This window comes from Triticum urartu, chromosome 6A (assembly GCF_056163025.1).
Source record: "Triticum urartu cultivar PI428250 chromosome 6A, HENAU_Tu73, whole genome shotgun sequence".
Taxonomy (NCBI): Eukaryota; Viridiplantae; Streptophyta; class Magnoliopsida; order Poales; family Poaceae; genus Triticum; species Triticum urartu.
In genome coordinates, this window is record NC_141878.1 from 571,327,324 (window position 1) to 571,345,050 (window position 17,727).

The 17,727-nt window shown below is 49.2% G+C and overlaps 2 protein-coding genes across 2 annotated transcripts; one reads left to right on the forward strand and one right to left on the reverse strand.

Annotated features, from left to right (window-relative positions):
• Nucleotides 1–1,474: 1,474 nt before the first annotated feature.
• On the reverse strand, nucleotides 1,475–4,459 carry LOC125515179 (uncharacterized). Its single transcript, XM_048680618.2, has 2 exons — nucleotides 3,334–4,459; nucleotides 1,475–3,216 (listed from the first exon to the last, which is right to left on the reverse strand). Exons 1-2 carry the CDS (start codon nucleotides 4,356–4,358, stop codon nucleotides 1,692–1,694), a joined length of 2,550 nt encoding a protein of 849 aa, XP_048536575.2. The 5' UTR covers nucleotides 4,359–4,459; the 3' UTR covers nucleotides 1,475–1,691.
• Nucleotides 4,460–8,462: 4,003 nt separating this feature from the next.
• LOC147966438 (uncharacterized) lies at nucleotides 8,463–10,299 on the forward strand. The gene is made up of 3 exons (XM_087528901.1): nucleotides 8,463–8,914; nucleotides 9,020–9,118; nucleotides 10,215–10,299. The coding sequence occupies exons 1-3, from the start codon at nucleotides 8,463–8,465 to the stop codon at nucleotides 10,297–10,299; spliced, it is 636 nt and encodes a 211-aa protein (XP_087385027.1).
• Nucleotides 10,300–17,727: the final 7,428 nt, after the last annotated feature.

The window sequence follows — 17,727 nt, forward strand, 5'->3', positions numbered from 1 at the left end:
CTTCCTTGGCTAATTTGTTATAAATTTTACCTAAAAGAGAGAATAAGTATCTCTCAGATTCTACTACTAGTACTCATTCGAGACCATACTGTATACTGGGACTGAAATGACACATCTAATATCTGTTCTATCAATAACTCCATTTTTTAAATACATATTTCTCTTTCCAATAGTTGCCAAATGTATCGTGTTAGTGAGATTAGTCGTCTTCTGGCTTACGAAAGAAGCGTTAGTCGCGAACGTGGCGAGTCATTCCCTTGAATCTAAGGTCGCTCGCAACAACGTACTGCGTGCCGGCTTCGTAACTGCCCTATGGAGATAGCTAGCATAGTTGACCCGGATTGCAATCACTTTGCTTGATCAATGAAAGTTTCTCTCCCGCAAAAAAAATGTACTTGTAGTTCGCTTCTAAGAACCACACGTGTTTTGAGGTTAACTTTGACTATCAATTTAAGCAACACAATATTAGTCATATAAATCGTATTTTAGAGATGTTTCTAGTGAGAAACCTTTTTAGGTTTTTTTTTTGTGAATAACCTTTTAGGCTTATAGCACACAGCTCACATATTCATTTTCATTACATTGATGGTCAACATAAATCTCAAAATACCAAGAAAGTAAGAAGTTTAGTCTACATCCATGCTTGCTTTTGCTTGACATGTTTAATAATACTAAATCATAGGAGAGCAATGCTATCTGCCCGACAGCCGCATGCATAGCCATGTCACAAAATCTGCTACACTATGTACTTGTACTACGTTCTTATCTTAAAAAAAAAACAGTTTGTTGCTCCAGTTTGGATAATTTATACTAATGGTGAAAGAAGATGAACTACTACCGGTTTGTTTCTGAATGCCACTGTCCGCACGAGACGCAGCAGCGCGGGAGGCGAGCCAGGAGCCAAGGCGCCGCTCCGTCTCTCAGGGGATCGCCGGCGACCGCCCGCCCCGACCTGCACCTGGGCAGCGCAGCACTGCGCCCGGCCTTCTTCTGCCCATGGCGCAGAAGATCGCAAGGAGCGACTGATGCTAAACCAGCTGGATTCGAGCCGCACCTGCATTCGCCCCTCGAGCAGCTGCTTCCGAGCGGGGCGACCCACGCCACGCTCGAGGAATCCTCTCCAGCCAAAATGGCGCCAGGCTCTGATGCTCCATGGTAACCACGCTACTCACGACGGCGGCCTGCTCATCTCACTTGCCCGCTCCTGCATTCGGGGTCGGGCGCCCTGCGGGTGTTCGGTGAAATGCCCCACCAGGGAGATTGCGCCGCTGGCGTCCGATACCCCCCCTGGATTCAAGGTGTGTTTCCTCTCGATCAGTGATTACTAATTATCAGGATTGCACAATGCTTTAGACCATACCAAGTGACATTAGTAGTAACAACTGCTTCAGTTTCCGGAATACAAATGTTGTTGCAATTCATGTGCGTCCATTCAACTTCTTATGAGACAGAGAATGCAGATAGGGTCAGGAAGTCGACAAACAATGTAAGCATGCTCCAACTGGATGCAGGTTAATCATCCGATTACATCAACTAGAGTGGGAATCTTTCCGCAAAAAAAAAACTAGAGTGGGAATCTAAAAAGAGGGAAGCAGAGCTAGCTAGAGCAGGGTAAGCTGATTAGAGATCTAGAGGCAGGAAGAAATAGATAAATCACAGCTAAGATGAGCAATTGCCCTCACATAGTAGAGCTACGCTGCAGACGTGCCTGGGGTCTTCTCACGGCCGCGAACAATACATGACAGCATCATATGGATTGCAAAGTAGCCCAGCACAGCAATGATGAGCGTGCCGACATAAACAGACGTTTTCCACCCCCTGCTTGAGCCAGCTGCATAGGCCACTAGGACAGCAAACAAATCAAGCCGGATCGTCCAGTTCATCACCCTCAGCGACCATTTCTCCCATTCTCCTTTCTCCTTTGGCAGCCATTGCGGTAGCAACATGATGATGACAACGATAGAAGACATAAAGGAAATGGAGTTGCTATAGAAGAAGGCAAGGTACCGGGGCCTCCTGTTGTCATGCATCACCGGGTTGCCTGCCTCGTACCCGTCATTGTTGCTTTGCCACGCTCCGCCCGGCGGTTTCAGACCAGCCTGGTAGGCTACACTCGCCACCAGGATGCCTAGTAGCATCAGGTATTTGCGCCTCGCGTGCTTCTTCCTTTCCTTCTTCTTTTCTTCTACCTCCTTCTTCCTTTCTTCTTTATCCTCATTATTTTCTTCTATCTCCCCCTTCCTTTCTTCTTTATCTCCGTTATTTTCTTCTACATCCTTCCTTTCTTCTTTGTTCTGATCGGTGAGTTGCCCTTTTTCTGAATCACTGTCATTTCTCTTCAGCAGAAAAAATACTAGCAGCAGTACGACTGCAACGACGAGGACCACAGCCACCAACACGAAGATGTAAATGGATGTCTTGAGGTGTTGCGTGCTTCCGGCGGCGTAGGCTCCCATCAAACAAAACAAACCCACCGCCGTACAAACAGATAGCGCATTGCTTCGTATGGCTGGCCTGTACAGATTGGGGTTCACCAGGAGGATGATGAGGGCGATGGACAGCATGAAGCTCACCGAATTGCAGTAGAAGAAGGCGTTGTAGCGGGCTGGGTAGTTGTACAAGAGGACAGGGTCGCCAGCGTGGTGTCCGAGCTCGTCGTCCTGGAGCAAGAAGCCGCCAGGAGGGGTGAGGCCAGCTTGATAGATTATGGTCGCGGCCAAGATTGCGAAGAGGAGCAACCGTTTGCGCCTCTTCTCCAGCGACCGATCTTCTTGGTCGTTGTTTCCCTTGTCCTTGTGGTCCAGTGTGAAGAAAACGACATGGATCACCACATAGACCAGGACAGCACCTGCCAAGGCCATGGCATAAATGGAGGTGCTCACGTCCCGGCAGCTCCCGGCAGCATAAGCGCCAATGAGGCCAAACAGGTCGAGTATCATGGCTGCCTCCAGCACGTGGTGCTCAACCAGCTTCTCTGTCTGGACCAGTACGATGGCCACCAAGGAGACCACGAACGCAACCGAGTTGCAGTAGAAGAAGGCCTTGTACCTCCTAGCGTTTGTCGTGAGGAGAATCGGGTCGCTGGCCATGTGCCCGTTGCCGTTCTCTTGCCAAACGCCACCCGGCGGGTCCAACCCTGCTGTGTAGGTGATGGTGGCCGCAAGAGTGGCGAGGAGTAGAACAAGAGAGCGAGCCTTGTCCAGAGCCTCCCCAGCACTGCATTCATTGCACAGAACGAAGAAGCAGAGTTCAGTCCAGTTGCAGAGAAAGAAAGAAATAGTGTATCTGCAAACAGAGGGAAGGAAGAAGAGGATTGTCAGTTCAGTTTCGTACCTGTGCTGAGTTGCATCAGTTGATTTTGCCGTACTGGAACAACAAGACGAGCATTTAAACGGCAAAGTGTAAAGTAGCAAGTATGCCAATGCCAGAGCGGCGCCAGCCAGGCTGACCACTTTGGCGGTGGTGCCAGCTTTCCTGCAGCTGCCAGCGGCGTATGCGCCTACGAGGCCGAGAAGCGCGACGATGATGCACGCGTAGAGGACGATAGACCAAGCACGGAGCTTCTTGCTGTCAATGATGAGCAGCATGGTGATGAGGAGGGACGCCACGAACGCCGTGGTGTTGCAGAGTAAGAACACCGTCAGGCGCATTTTGTGGTGGTCCTTGAGGATCGCGTCGCCCGGGCGGTGGCCGTCCCCGGTGCTGTCCCAGAAGCCACCCGGCGTGTTCAGCCCGGCGACGTACGTGATGCTCACCGCGAAGGTCGCGAGGAGCATCAGGACCTTGCGGAGCCGTTCTTCGAGTTTCGGCTCCTTCACAGCGCTGGAGCCCAAGGGGGGTTGGTTGACCGCACACCACCAGTTCAGATCCAGCAACTTGAGAATGGCGACGTAGAGGAAGACTATGGCCACCAGCACCACAGAGTAGACGGTGGAGATCTTGTCCTGGCAGGTGCCGGCGCCGTACGCGCCCACGAGGCTGAGGAGGTCCAGCATCATGAAGATCCTCAGGGGCACGACGACCCAGAGGGTATCCTTCTCGTCCTTGTCGTGCCGGATGGCGAGGATGAGGATGAGGACGATGACCACGAGCGATGCGGTGAAGGCGGTGGCGTTGCAGTAGAAGAAGGCGAGGTAGCGGTGGTAGTGGGTGTAGCGGATGATGGGGTCGCCGGCGGGCTGGCCGTCGTGGGCCGCCTGCCAGACGCCTCCCGGGGCGTTGAAGCCGGCCGAGTACGTGACGGTGACCACCAGGGTGGCCAGCAGCAGGAGGTACTTCCGCAGGCTGTACTCCCATCGCTGCACGAGGGGCTTTGCCGGCTTCCCAGATTCCGCCGCTGTCTGGCCGGGCGGACTCATTGCCTGCCCGCCGGACTGATCTGTTGGCACTGCCGGCTGCACTGCAGGGAGGGGACGCCGCCGGCCACTCCGCTCTCTCAAGTCGCCGCAAGTGTGGCTGCTCTTTCCTAGTACTGTGGATGCAGAGATCACGTGGGAAGGAGAGGGAGAGGGTTGGGTGGTAATAATACCACTGTTGTATTTTACTACCACTTTCTTAATACTGATGGAGTACCAGTATTTTACTACCACTGTTGTATTTTTTACAGCAACTCCGACGCCCTCCCCTGCATATTCAAAGCCTGACGGAGTACCAGTATTTTACCCCCACTGTTGTAATTTTTTACAGCAACTCTGACAGAGTGCTTAGTACTGTAGTACATACTACTGCTGTACCCGATGTGAGCGGAGTCAGATGTCGTGAAAGGGACGAAGCATGCATCAAGCCAACGGGCAAGTCTTCCTCCGGTCAAATAACCTAGGAAAGAAATTAGTACTAGTATACTAGTTTTTCTTGAAAACATCATGAGGTCAGTTGAATGCAGGTTGTTTATCTAGGAAGGAAAAACACCAGTATTTGCAACCGACGGAGCCAACTGTGACGTGATGTCTGGTCATGTTGAGTACGTCACCAGAATTCGCCATGAAATTGCTATGCTGACAATCTCTTCCGCAGGTTGATCTATCTGAAAGAACACAGTTTGGGCCTATTGTGACATTTCATGTGGCACGGGCCGCTACGCGGACATCGCCCGCTTCTGGTCAGGCCCAACAGAAGCAGGCGGGCATGTTGTGCTGTCTAGTGGCCTAGTGGGTTGAGTGAGAGTGAGCACACGGCACACAGCCCCATCGCGTCCTCTTGTTCAAAGAAAAAGCCACCGCCTCCTCCGTTCTCGTCAGGATCCTTCTTCTTACCCGCCTATCGTTCCGATTCTTCTCTCAACTTCTCCTTCCCGGTTGTTTTCTCGTTGTTGCGCCATTGAGGATTCATTTCAGGCCAGTATTGGCACATGAGAGAGGTCGGAGCTTGAGCATTGCTGGGGACCGGTGTGATGAGGAGGATAAAAGTGTGTTTACAGGGCGGTGTTGATGCCCTTGCGGTGAGTCGGCGCTGTTGGGGAGGACTTGCGTGCGGCGGAGCAGACGGGACACACCGGTGGCTTGTCCGGTGAGATTTTCCTTTAGCACATTATCAAACATGAAGACCTGCAGGGATGATGTCCACATCCGCAGGTGGATATGGGTCAACCAAACATGTCGTGGTAGTTTCATATAAAGAACTACTAAGGGCATGGCCAACGCTCCAGGTTGGACAGCTGCTCCAGCACTCCACGTAGGATCGGATGATCCAGTTTGCCAAAAGGTATGGCTTGCAGACACAAGCGGGATCCTACAGAGGAGGTCGCTTCCTCACTGCCAAAAGTCACATGACCATGCCAGCCCTCGCCTGCGAAATAGTTGGAGGGCGCCTTGGCTCCTGTCATCTTGCGGTCGCGGTTTGATAAAGTGAAGTAGAGGACCTTGGCTCCTGTCATACCTCAAACCACTACTTCCATTGGGTGGTAAATGTTCAAACGGTGGTCTTATAGCTATAAATCTACGTGGATGGGATGAGACCACCGCTTGGTGCTGCTACCTCTGTACATGCCTTAAGGAATGAGCTTCTGCGTTCGTGGTTCATCGCTCATAAATGACCTCCGCACTTTCGAAACCCTGCAACTTCTCCTTTTATTTCATGTGAAGGCTGTGCGTAAAGCTCCCAAAGTTCCTACATGCAGGCTCCTGACTACCTGCTGGCAGTCACTTGCGACAATGATTCTGCACCGAGAATGATTGTTTAATAGCAAAAGAAAGTAACTTATTAACATAGTTTCTATACTTTTGTCTAATGTGTAGAGAAGTTTGACTTACCAAAGCTAGAGCTTTAATTAACCTGGAGACAAAGTAGAAGAGAAATTTTTGCTTTCCAGCATTAAAAATAGAGAAAAGTATACTTTTCATCCCTTAATTCTTGACGAAGTATAGATTTGGTCCCTCAACTTCAAAACCGGACAACTTGCGCCCTTAACTACTGAAACCGGCCAAGATTCATCCCTGGTCACGGTTTTGACCGGTTTTGGTGCTGTCCCAACTCGGTTTTGACCGTGCCGACTCAAATTCGCATACCTTTTTCAAGTCCGTTCAATGTTTTCAAATTCGGGTATTTTTTTCAAATACGTTTACTTTTTAAAAATTTGTGTACTTTTTCAAATCTGCGTACTTTTTTCAAGTTCACGTACTTTTTTTAAATCCACGTACTTCTTTAAAGTTCCTGTGTTTTTTTTAAATTCATGTAATTTTTAAAAATTGACATACTTATTCCTATTCACGTATACTTTTTTGGGTTTGAAAATTTTATGTGAAATTGAAAACGTATGCGGATTTGAATATCTTTTACGCGAATTAGAAAAAAATGTGTGGATTTGAAAATTTATGTCAACTTGAAACAAGTATGTGAATTTCAAACAAAGTTCATGGATTGGAAAGGAACACGGATTTTAAAAAAATACACGAACTTTAAAAAGTATGCGAATTTAAAAAACAGATGGATTTGAAAAAAAATACTTGAATTCGATAAAATTACACGGAGTTGAAAAAATACACTGATTTGAGAAAATTACGCAAATTAAAAAAATCATGGATTTAAAAAAGTACACAAATTTCAAAATAGTTCACAGATTTGAAAAAGGTATGTTTATTTTTGAAAAAATTGCACGACCTTGAAAAACTATGTGGATTTGAAAAGCGTATGTGAATTTTAAAAAGTTCACGGATATGAAAAAATTACGCGAATTTTAGTCGGCACCGGTCAAAACCGGGGTCAGTCAGCACCAAAACCGGTCAAAATCGAGACCAGGGACAAACCTTGTCCGGTTTCGTTAGTTGGGGGTGCAAGTTGTCCGGTTTCGGAGTTGAGGGACCAAATCTAAACTTCACCAAGAGTTGAGTATACTTTTCTCCATAAAGCAATCGCAGAAAGTTGGTTAGTGAACGACCAAATGAGATGGACGCCTGCAGGAGCTATCCAACACCAGAGAAAGATGACACTACCCTGGGGCCCTTTTATGTGCTGAGAAGGAATGTTTCCTTTACGGCCATGGCTGCTGATTGCACCAAGTGTCCAAGATAGTTCGTTGCCATCAACTCCACTTCGCTGGCCCGCTCATAATGTCTGCATCGAGCAGGCATGCGACTTCGATCTGCCTAGATTTCCGCCGCACCCATCTTTGGTAATGCCTAATTGCCTCTGGTAATGTTTTGTTAGGTGTCCTAACCTCTATAATCACTTACATTAAGCCCTATTATTTGTGTCTAACACGCCCGTGATTGCCGCTATTATGCAATTCGGGATACACACACAGTGTCCAGCTTTTGGTTAAGGATACGATCACGATTGATGCGCTCAACACATAATACTACCTCCCTCCTGGTTTACTACCCCTCGTATTTCGGGTCATAATTTAACTAATAAAATATAAGTTATACCTATAAAACATAATATTATTGAAAATACATTCAAATACAAATCCAACAATATAATTTTCTAAGTATTATAACATTTTATTAGTCAAATATATGGTCAAACTTTGACCCAAAATACTATTAGATGGACGCTTGATCTATTATCTCAATCCTAAACTCAGACAAAGATAGTACTAGCATAACACAAGTGACTCTGATTGGATGGACGCTGAGTGGATCTATTATCTCCCTCCGTAAGTAATTAACTAACAAAGTTGACGACCTATCCAAAACTAGACGTAGATGCATGACCCACATGACCCAGCCCTTTATTTCCTCTGCGCTTTCATGCATCACACTTCCATCTTCGTGGTTGTAGGCATATGACGCAGAAAGGCTCACGTACCTGTATGTTATATCCTTGTTTATCTGTACTGTAAAGCTCACGTACCTGTATGTTATAACCTTGCACCAATGACTTTCTCGAGTGTGACATCGGGGTGGCCCCGATCGCCATTCTGCCCCATGTATAAATCTTGCGTAGGCGCGTCATTTCTTTCACAGGGCTGAGTAGACACACGCGACGAAGATATACGTCGGGTGATCGATCTACACGAGGTGACAATGGGAGTGAAGGCGGCGGCGGCGCTCTGGGACATCCTGGCGAAGGCCGCCAACTTAGCGCAGATGTCCGGACTGCATGCCGTCATGCTCGTTGCCGTTGGCGCGAGCCTCCTGCGCATCCCGCAGAGAAAGCGGGAGTGTGCCAGGCTCGAGCGGTGCAGCCGCAGGCTCCACTCACTCTTGCAGTGGCCGACGGGGTGCAGGGCCGCACTGCTGTCCTCGGAGATGGGAGATCCCGTTCTAAAGGCGCTCGTCGACGCGGCAAGTCTCGTCGCCTCCTGCAAGAAGAGCACGCTGTGGCACCGCGTCCGGAGGGGCAGGAGCATGGCCGCCCAGCTCCGTGACATGCAGGACGTCGTCGACTCCTACTGCGGCCTCCTGCTCTATGTCAACGCGCAACTCCTGCTACAACATGCAACTCACCATCCCCCGTCAGATACTACTACGTATGGGTACGTACGTGAACTTAAGATGCAAATTGATTTAATTACGGCATTCTAAAAAATTGATTTAATTACGTCTCTGATACCCTCCTGCTAATTTAATTGGCAACGCAGGATTCATGAGATGAATGAGAATGATCCATCACAGAGTCAAAGCTTACAACAAGCAGTAACCAATTGCCCCATAGTTCCAGAAACTCGTGTCACTCAAAGGCCGAGTAAATAGCATAAAACTACTACTTTACAGGCTAGGGTTCCAAAAAACTACCGGTTTTTATTTTTTCGCAGATAACTACTAAGTCAGGTGTTGGTTGTTTCAAAAAACCCCTAATCATTCGGTGCTTTAAAATTGATCGCGATTATGACAGTTGAGACCCGCACGTAAGAGAACCATTTGTTTGACCGTTTGTTTGACTGTTACCTTACATGTAGGGCCCACATGCTGTATTTCTGTAAGTTTTTTAGAAAAGCAATCGGGTCCCTATAAATTTTTTAAAAAACAATCGGGTCCCTGAATGTTTTATGCAAAAAGCAATCGGGCCCTTTCCTCTGTGCGCGCCCTCCCGTGCTCAAGATCGAGAGGAGCGCGCCCCTCGCCGTGCCCGCCGGCCAGCAGCCGCCGTAAAGAGCGCGCCGGCCAGAAGCCATGGCGCCGCTGCGGAGATCCCTCCCGTCGCCCGTCCGATGCGCGCCGCCGCGGAGCTCCCTTCCAGCGTGCGTGGCGGCTGCGACCTCCTCCTGCCGGCGAGCTCCCCCGCCGCACGGTCTATCTCTCTCTCTCCCTTTCCTGGGCGTGGCGACCTGAGCCCGTAGCCATGGAGCTCGGCTGGCGGCGGCCCTGGCCATGGCGCAAGGATGGCGGCAGCCCATGCCCCTGGACGCGGCGGGCCGAGTCCCTCCCCCTGGCCATGGCGAGCAGTTGGTGGCGGCCCGTGCTGCTGGGTGGCGGCTGGTCCTCCACGCGGCGCTCCTTCCCGCGGTCGGCCATGGTTCGCGTGCAGCGGGTGGTGGAGGTTGGGCCTTGGTCAGGGGGAGAAGGAAGAGGATAAAAGATAAGAGGAAGAAGAAAGAACTTACATGTGGGTCCCACATGTAAGTTAACGGTCAAAGAAAACGGTCAAACAAACGGATTGTTTAGGAGTGGGTCCGACTTGTCATAAAACGGTTTAAATCGCTAGCAACGAGTTATTAGGGTTTTTTGAAACAGCCAACCACAGACTTGGTAGTTATCAGCGAAAAATTAAAAATCAATAGTTTTTTAGAACCCTAGCCTGTAAAGTAGTAGTTTTATGCTATTTACTCCTCAAAGGCCCAATGATATTGGCGAGGGAGGGATAGTCAGTCAGACAGCGGACACCGACCCAGCTGGACGTGAAAGAAGCGTGGCTGCTTGATTAGTAATTTCCCATGACCATAGAAGGTGTAGGCTGATCCATCATTGGTAGCGGATTCTCAGTGCTTGCCTTTTCATTTGCTGCAAGAGTGAAGAATTTACCATCTGTATATGTGTGTGTATGTAAGCTTGGAAGATTTGCTTTTAAAGGTTTCTGGCAAGCTTTACTAATCAGTGATAATTTACAGTAACCCGCAAAAGGAAAAGCGATAATTTACAGTCTGTTAACAGGGAAGAATGAAATCCGGAGAGTCTTCTCGCAAAACACATGAGTCTAAACGAGGAATGCTACATCTACAGACAATTACATAACGTTTACGGGCTGATGCTGATCTGGCAGATTTCAATTGGATTAAGTTGGAGGGAAGGGACCCACACTGGTGAAATTTAGTGGGGCGATGGAGATTATTTAAGAAAGGGCCTGTAACCTTTTTAGTCTACTAGCAAAAATACCCATGCGTTGCAACAGCAAAAAACGTGGCATCCAAACGTGGCACGATAACATCCAAACGGTACTTGAGGACGGCAGGGAGGCGCACACCGAAGCATGAAAGCATGTCAGTCGGGATTGCAGTGCCGCATGTGTCACATTAGTGACCCTTCGATCGAAGCTGCATGTATTTCAGTATTTATGTAGGTACCACTAAATACATCATGAAATAAAAACATCAAAGGTTGCATGTGGCTGGCTTAAAAATATTGTCAACTGATTCATCAAAGGTTGCATGTGGCTGGCTTAAAAACATAGCTCAAGACTACCTACCCAAATACGTCAATGTCGACAAAGCATGCAAGTGCGGGGGCACACAAGTGCCGCCTTTTTATTTTGGCTTCCGGTTTTTAAAGTTCTGTATCTTTAAATGAAAATTCCAAGTTAAGTTCTGGTTTCATATTCGTGTTTCTCGTTACCAACGCTTTAGAATAAGATCTATTTTAAATATACTTTGACGATTTTTTTAAAAATATGTTAAGTTTCAATGTTGAAACTTAGTACATGGGACTGATAAAAAACAATTATTTTGTGTCTATGACCGACAAAAAAAAAAAGCTTAAAACTATATCTCTGAAACTTGTTGAAACTGGCCATTTTTAGATGCCAAAACCATAAGTTTAATCGTTGAAACTTAATGATTTTTTAGTGATTTTCTTTTTTACAGTGTCCTCGCGCGGGATTCAACAACTTCGCAAATCGTGTGGGCAACCGTGCTTAGCAGATGAGTGCCCCAACGCTTATGTGCCCTTGTGAATTTCCGTCTACATGTGTTTTCTTTAAATTAATACATTTAGATACATCCATTTGTGCGACAAGTAATTCCGAATGGGGGGAGTATCTGCTATAGAAAATAGCATGCAATTTTATTTCACTGATATTTATAAGGAATACTAACCAACATCTCAAGGAATACTAACCAACTCTGAATCCACTTGCGCACACCCAAACATCGAACGCGAGTTCCACTTGCGCGCACCTGTGACCGGAGAGCACGAAAGCAAGCTGTAAGCACTGATCCATCTAGCTAGCTCTAGCTCCATGGCAGCACGTCACCGGCGCCACCGCATTGAGGCACCGAAGCGAACATGGCTCATCGGGATCAAGGCTGCTCCGCAAGCACGAGCGATCCTGCTGTCGCCGCTCGCTTGCTGCCAAGATGCTCGGTGTGCCTGCTCGCTCGACGATCCTGTTGTCGCCGCTGGTATAGCAGAAGGCGCACAACAACAAGAACGGCATGGCCATCGGTCACCATGGCGGCACCGGGGTCGAGTAGGCGTCACTGAGGATCGGCCGCATGGGGCAGATCAATGGGGCACAGAGATGCTCAAGGGCGCGCGGCTGGGACGCGAGGGGACCGGTGTCGTCGAGCCTCCCATGAGGCCATGCGGCAGCTGGACCGAGCTACTGATGGGACTCTTCGAGCGGCGGACGGGGAGAAAGTCGATCGCATGCATACTCGAAGGTCAAGGACATCCCGAGCGACTCGTCGTTAGTGAGTACATGGGGTGCCCGTGCACCACGCCCACTTGAGCTTGAGTGCATGACCCACCGCTGCCGATGGCGGCTGCTAGTGCCATCGCTGGTGGTGAGACGACCAGCCACCCTCAGACACTCCCGGGGTTCGGTTGCCATCCTCAAACTCATCGGTGGAGGAGCCTTGCCCTCCTCAAACTCATCGGTGGCTAGCCTCGGATCAATGGCCTCTAGTATGCATCCCCGCCAGCGCTGTCGCACGCGAGGCTTGACAACAGTAGTCGCTCTACGTGGCTCTCGTCAAGTTCACCGGCGACAAGCCTCTGGTCGGTCGCCTCGAGGACGCATTCACCACCGTCGTCGTGGAGCTTCCACCTGTCCTCCAACAGCTGACTGCACCAGATGGATCTGAGGTTCATCAATTTGTTTTGATTCGCTCCGATGTGAGAAGAACATCGAGAGGATTATCTTGTCTTTATTATGTCTAGTCCTTTGGATTTGTTTCCGAATTTTATATGACTTTGTTCAGTGATGCGTTGCAGGCACGGACGGGGCGATCAAGAGAGATGTGGTGGCTGGAGACAATGGGTTGTCTCCGTTGGGCAGACTCAAGAAACATATGTACGAATCATTATTTTGGCGTTTTCTTTTAAATCTCAGCTGCTAATCTTTATGTTAACATAAAATCAACGGATATAAAGGTATGACGGATGGAGAACTATGTAATCTTTCTTTTTTATTTCCTTGTTCATGATAATAATATTAGGTATAGATATAGATATAGAAAATACTCCCGCATTACAAGCCATAGTAAGTGTTCCTATGTTACTTTCCCTAGACTGATAATCAAATACTCCTACTGTTGTAGAAACAAGATAAATAAGGCGCACTCCTCATAGTAGATAGCGATGGCGAGCCTTATGTGTCTCTATCTCTTTCCGCTAATGTCGCCGTATGCTTGATCCCTATCGAGTCCACGGCCTCTCGGATTTCATTTAAAGAAACCCAGGTCTAGTGGTCACATTCTCCAAACATGACAGGTAGCGAAACTAAGGTAGCTAGGCTGAATATAAGGTACCATTACAAGCCAGCTCAACCAGGGAGCACACACGAACAACTAGTTTGATTTACGGAAAACAAAAGACAGCACATGAGGTAAAGTTTTTTGAGACTAACTGGCAGATGTTCTGCCTTTTCATTAAGATTAGGAGAGAAACAAGGTATTACAAGAGGAGCAGGGGTAGGAAAAGAGAGGATCCAGTAGCCTTAGGCTCTGGCTATACATCCATACTGTCTACGTTTCCTGACTATGGGGGAACAACAGGGAGAGGTCATCGTACGTCAGGCGAGAGACAGAGGCGGCCGTGCTAGATGTCTGTCGAAAAATTCTTCTATTGCGTTCGTTCCAAACGTGCCATGCATGGTAGGCAGCGGCTACAGCAGCTTGCTTGCTTATGGAAGAGTAATGAAGCCACCAATCTTCAGTTGCCTGGAAGGGAGGCATCGGTTGGAGTTGCAGCGCTGGGGAGGCTCTGCCAAGGAGATGCCACACCTCCCTGTTGTACGAGCACTGCGAAGAGAGGTGCACTGCCGTTTCAGGCAGCTGGTCGCAAAGCACACAGGTCGCCGCTTGCGTGCCGCCTCTGGCGCGAAGCCTATCAATAGTAGAGAGCCTGTCGAACGACATTAGCCAGACAAAGAATTTGACCTTGGCCTCCATTCTCAATGACCAAATCTTCGCAAGCGCCGGCCGGGTGATGGCATCAATGAACTGAGCATTGTAGGCTGTTCCGGCACTGTATGCATCATTAGACGGCCAGTTCCAGTTGATTGAATCCTCATTGTTTGTGAGAGTGATCTGCTGAATAAGGCCCCATAGGTTGATAAATTAGTGGAGGGCGTCAGGTGAGTTCAGGCGCTGGAGCCCTTTCATCCACTGACCATCCGTCAAAGCCGCAGCAACCGTTGCGCTTTTTCTTGCAGCCAGCGGGAAAAGGTTGGGTGCGATGTCTTTTGGAGCAGAGCCATTTAGCCACCGGTTGGACCAGAAGGATGCTGTTGTACCGTTGCCGAGTGTAATGGTGGTGGAAGCGTTGAACAACTGGTGGTCGGTGGGGCTGCATGGTGTGTTAGATCCAATCCAAGGTCTGGAGGATCGCTCCCAGGCAAACCATAGCCATCTAATCCGAAGTGCCCTACTGAAGAAATCCAGATTCTTAATGCCCAAACCGCCACGGTTCTTAGGGGAGCATACTTTTCTCCAGTTGACAGCACATTTTCCACCAGGAGCATCATCATCACCGGTCCACAGGAAACTTCTTCTGATCTTGTCGATTCTCTTGATGAGCCACTTTGGAGGTGGGAAGATAGTGAACATATAAGTGGTCAAAGAGGTGAGCACATAATTGATGAAAGTGAGCCTGCCAGCCTTGTTGAGAAGCTTTCCTTTCCATTTTGCTAGCCGGGCAATAATCTTATCAATGAGAATCTGGAAGTCGCCGCGCCTCGGATTACGGAGCCCAAGAGGGAGGCCCAGATATTTGCACGGAAAACAGCAGGTGTCCCCTTCAAAATCAGTCAACAGATCAGCTGCTTCATCAGGTTCCAAGTTGATGGGGAAGGCAGAAGATTTACTGAAGTTGGTGTGCAGTCCAGAAATCTGCCCAAAGATGGCCAGGATGGAAAGAAGCGATGCCATCTCCTCTTTAACTGGGTTGATGAAGAGAGCTGCATCATCAGCGTACAAGCTAATGCGAAGTTTAGCCGATCGATGAGCGATCGGGCTAAGAATATTGGCGTCAGAGGCTTTGGGGAGGATCGCTTGTAGTGGTTCAATGGCCAGTAGGAACAGAAAAGGGGATAAAGGGTCGCCTTGTCGCAATCCACATCTATGGTAGAAGGGAGGACCAGGGGTGCCGTTCAGCAGCACACGGAATGAAGTTGACGCCAAAGAGAGGGCAACAAGGTCTCTGAATCTCTGACCAAAGCCGAACTGAGCGAGGGCATCCAGAAGATAGCTCCAGCGGACGGAGTCAAATGCTTTCGCAATATCAAGCTTGATGAAAATGGCCTTCTTTTTAGCCCGGTGAAGGTTTCTGATCAGGTTTTGGACATAGAGAAAGTTGTCCTGAATGTTGCGGTTCTTCAAGAAAGCATTTTGGTTGTGGGAGATGAGTTGTTGTAGCTCGGGTGCAATCCTAGTTGCCAGCATCTTCCCAAGAAGCTTGGCCACACTATGTGTCAGACTGATGGGACGATAATCAGATGGCCGTAGTGCGTTGTCCTTCTTCGGGATGAGCGCGATGTAGGCCGTGTTCAGAAGATTCCAGCAGGTTCCGTTGAGAGCAGATAGTTGGTTGAGAGCAGCTAAGAGGTCCACCTTGATTGTGTTCCAGCAAACCTTGTAGAAGAACCCAATAAATCCATCAGGCCCCGGTGCTTTCTCAGTGGGGGAGTTTTTGATTGCGGCAAGAAGCTCATCCTCATCAAAAGGAGCATCAAGGTGGCTCAAATCAGCCCTGGGCAGCTGCAAATATTCCCAGTTCACCGCTTGTGCTGGGACATCATCATGGGGGCCGAGGATATGAGAGAAGGGATTCAGTAGTGCTGCTGCCTTGTCATCTTTGTCAGAGATCACTGCACCATTGACATGTAGGAAAGGAATGTGGTTCTTTCGCCGACGACCATTTGCCCTCAGGTGAAAGAGTCTGGTGTTGGCATCACCGGCCCTAATCCATACCAGCCGAGATCGTTGCCGCCATTTGATGCGTTCGACGGCCGCAAAGGCGAGTAGCCGAGATTTCAGAAGTCGGCGCAACTTGAATTCCTCTGTTGACAGGGTGCGGCTCTCCTGGGCAACATCAAGCGGCAAGATGACCTCAGAGGCCACCGCAGATTGGAATTTTCGTCAGCGCACAGTCAACCTGCTCCAACATTTAAGAGCTTTGGCCACCCTCGTCAGTTTAATGTGTAGCCGTCGGACAGGGTTGGTGGAAAGAACCGGCTTGTTCCAATCTTCAAAGACAGTTTCTTGGAAGCCAGCGGCCTTGGGCCACCAAGCCTCGAAGCGGAAGCCAGAGAACTTTTGGTTGCAGAAGTTTTTCAGAATAAGTGGGCAGTGATCAGATATTTCCGTGGAGCCGGCAAGCAGCTGACAACTGGGAGAGAGTTCTTCCCATTCCTTCGAGAAGAGGACCTTGTCGATCTTTGTGTGCGTAGAGTGGAGCCGCTCGTTGGACCAAGTGTATAGGCGACCAATGAGAGGCAACTCTTTGAGGTTCAGATTGTCAATGGCGGCCCGGAACCGTCGCAGCATCGCAAGGTTGACATTCCCATTGCTCTTTTCATTCATTCTGCTAATGAGGTTGAAGTCTCCCATGATCAGCCACTCCTGCTTACACAAAGGTTGTAGTGCGCACATTTTCTCGAGGAAGAGGATCTTGTCAGCATCTTCTTGAGGTCCATAGACGCTGGTTAAGGACCAAACGGCATTGGAGGCGAGTCCAGTAACAAGCACTGTGACTGAGTAAGCACCAGCAAGCAATGGTTGAGGGGTGATGGTGTAATGATCAAAAGAGGCAGCAATGAGAACGCTGTTGGGTTTCGTAGTAATTTCAAAAAATTTCCTACGCACATGCAAGATCATGTGATGCATAGCAACGAGGGGGAGAGTATTGTCTACGTACCCAACGCAGACTGACTGCGAAAGCGATGACACGACGTAGAGGAAGTAGTCGTACGTCTTCACGATCCAACCGATCAAGCACCGAAACTACGGCACCTCCGAGTTCGAGCACACGTTCAGCTCGATGACGATCCCCGGACTTCGATCCAGCAAAGTGTCGGGGAAGAGTTCCGTCAGCACGACGGCGTGGTGACGATCTTGATGAACTACAGCAGCAGGGCTTCGCCTAAACTCCGCTACAGTATTATCGAGGAATATGGTGGCAGGGGGCACCGCACACGGCTAAGGAACAGATCACGTGGATCAACTTGTGTGTCTAGAGGTGCCCCCTGCCTCCGTATATAAAGGAGTAGAGGGGGGGAGGCTGGCCGGCCAAGCTTGGTGCGCCAGGAGAGTCCTACTCCCTCTGGGAGTAGGATTCCCCCCCCCCCCCCAATCCTAGTTGGAATAGGATTCGCGGAGGGGGAAAAGAGGAGGACGGGGGCCGGCCACCTCTCCTAGTCCTAATAGGACTAGGGGAAGGGGGGAGGCGCGCAGCCCATCAAGGGCAGCCCCTTCTCTTTTCCACTAAGGCCCACTATGGCCCATATAGCTCCCGGGGGGTTCCGGTAACCCTCCCGGTACTCCGGTAAAATCCCGATTTCACCCGGAACACTTCCGATATCCAAATATAGGCTTCCAATATATCAATCTTTACGTCTCGACCATTTCGAGACTCCTCGTCATGTCCGTGATCACATCCGGGACTCCGAACAACCTTCGGTACATCAAAATGCATA

Bases quoted from the DNA above. Each gene is read 5' to 3' on its own strand.
- LOC125515179 (XM_048680618.2), bottom strand. From the start codon at position 4,358: ATGAGTCCGCCCGGCCAGACAGCGGCGGAATCTGGGAAGCCGGCAAAG. The intron at 3,217-3,333 runs GTACGAAACTGA...CAATGAATGCAG, and splicing joins ACTGATGCAACTCAGCACAG to TGCTGGGGAGGCTCTGGACA.
- LOC147966438 (XM_087528901.1), top strand. From the start codon at position 8,463: ATGGGAGTGAAGGCGGCGGCGGCGCTCTGGGACATCCTGGCGAAGGCC. The intron at 8,915-9,019 runs GTACGTACGTGA...TTGGCAACGCAG, and splicing joins TCAGATACTACTACGTATGG to GATTCATGAGATGAATGAGA. The intron at 9,119-10,214 runs GCCGAGTAAATA...TACTCCTCAAAG, and splicing joins GAAACTCGTGTCACTCAAAG to GCCCAATGATATTGGCGAGG.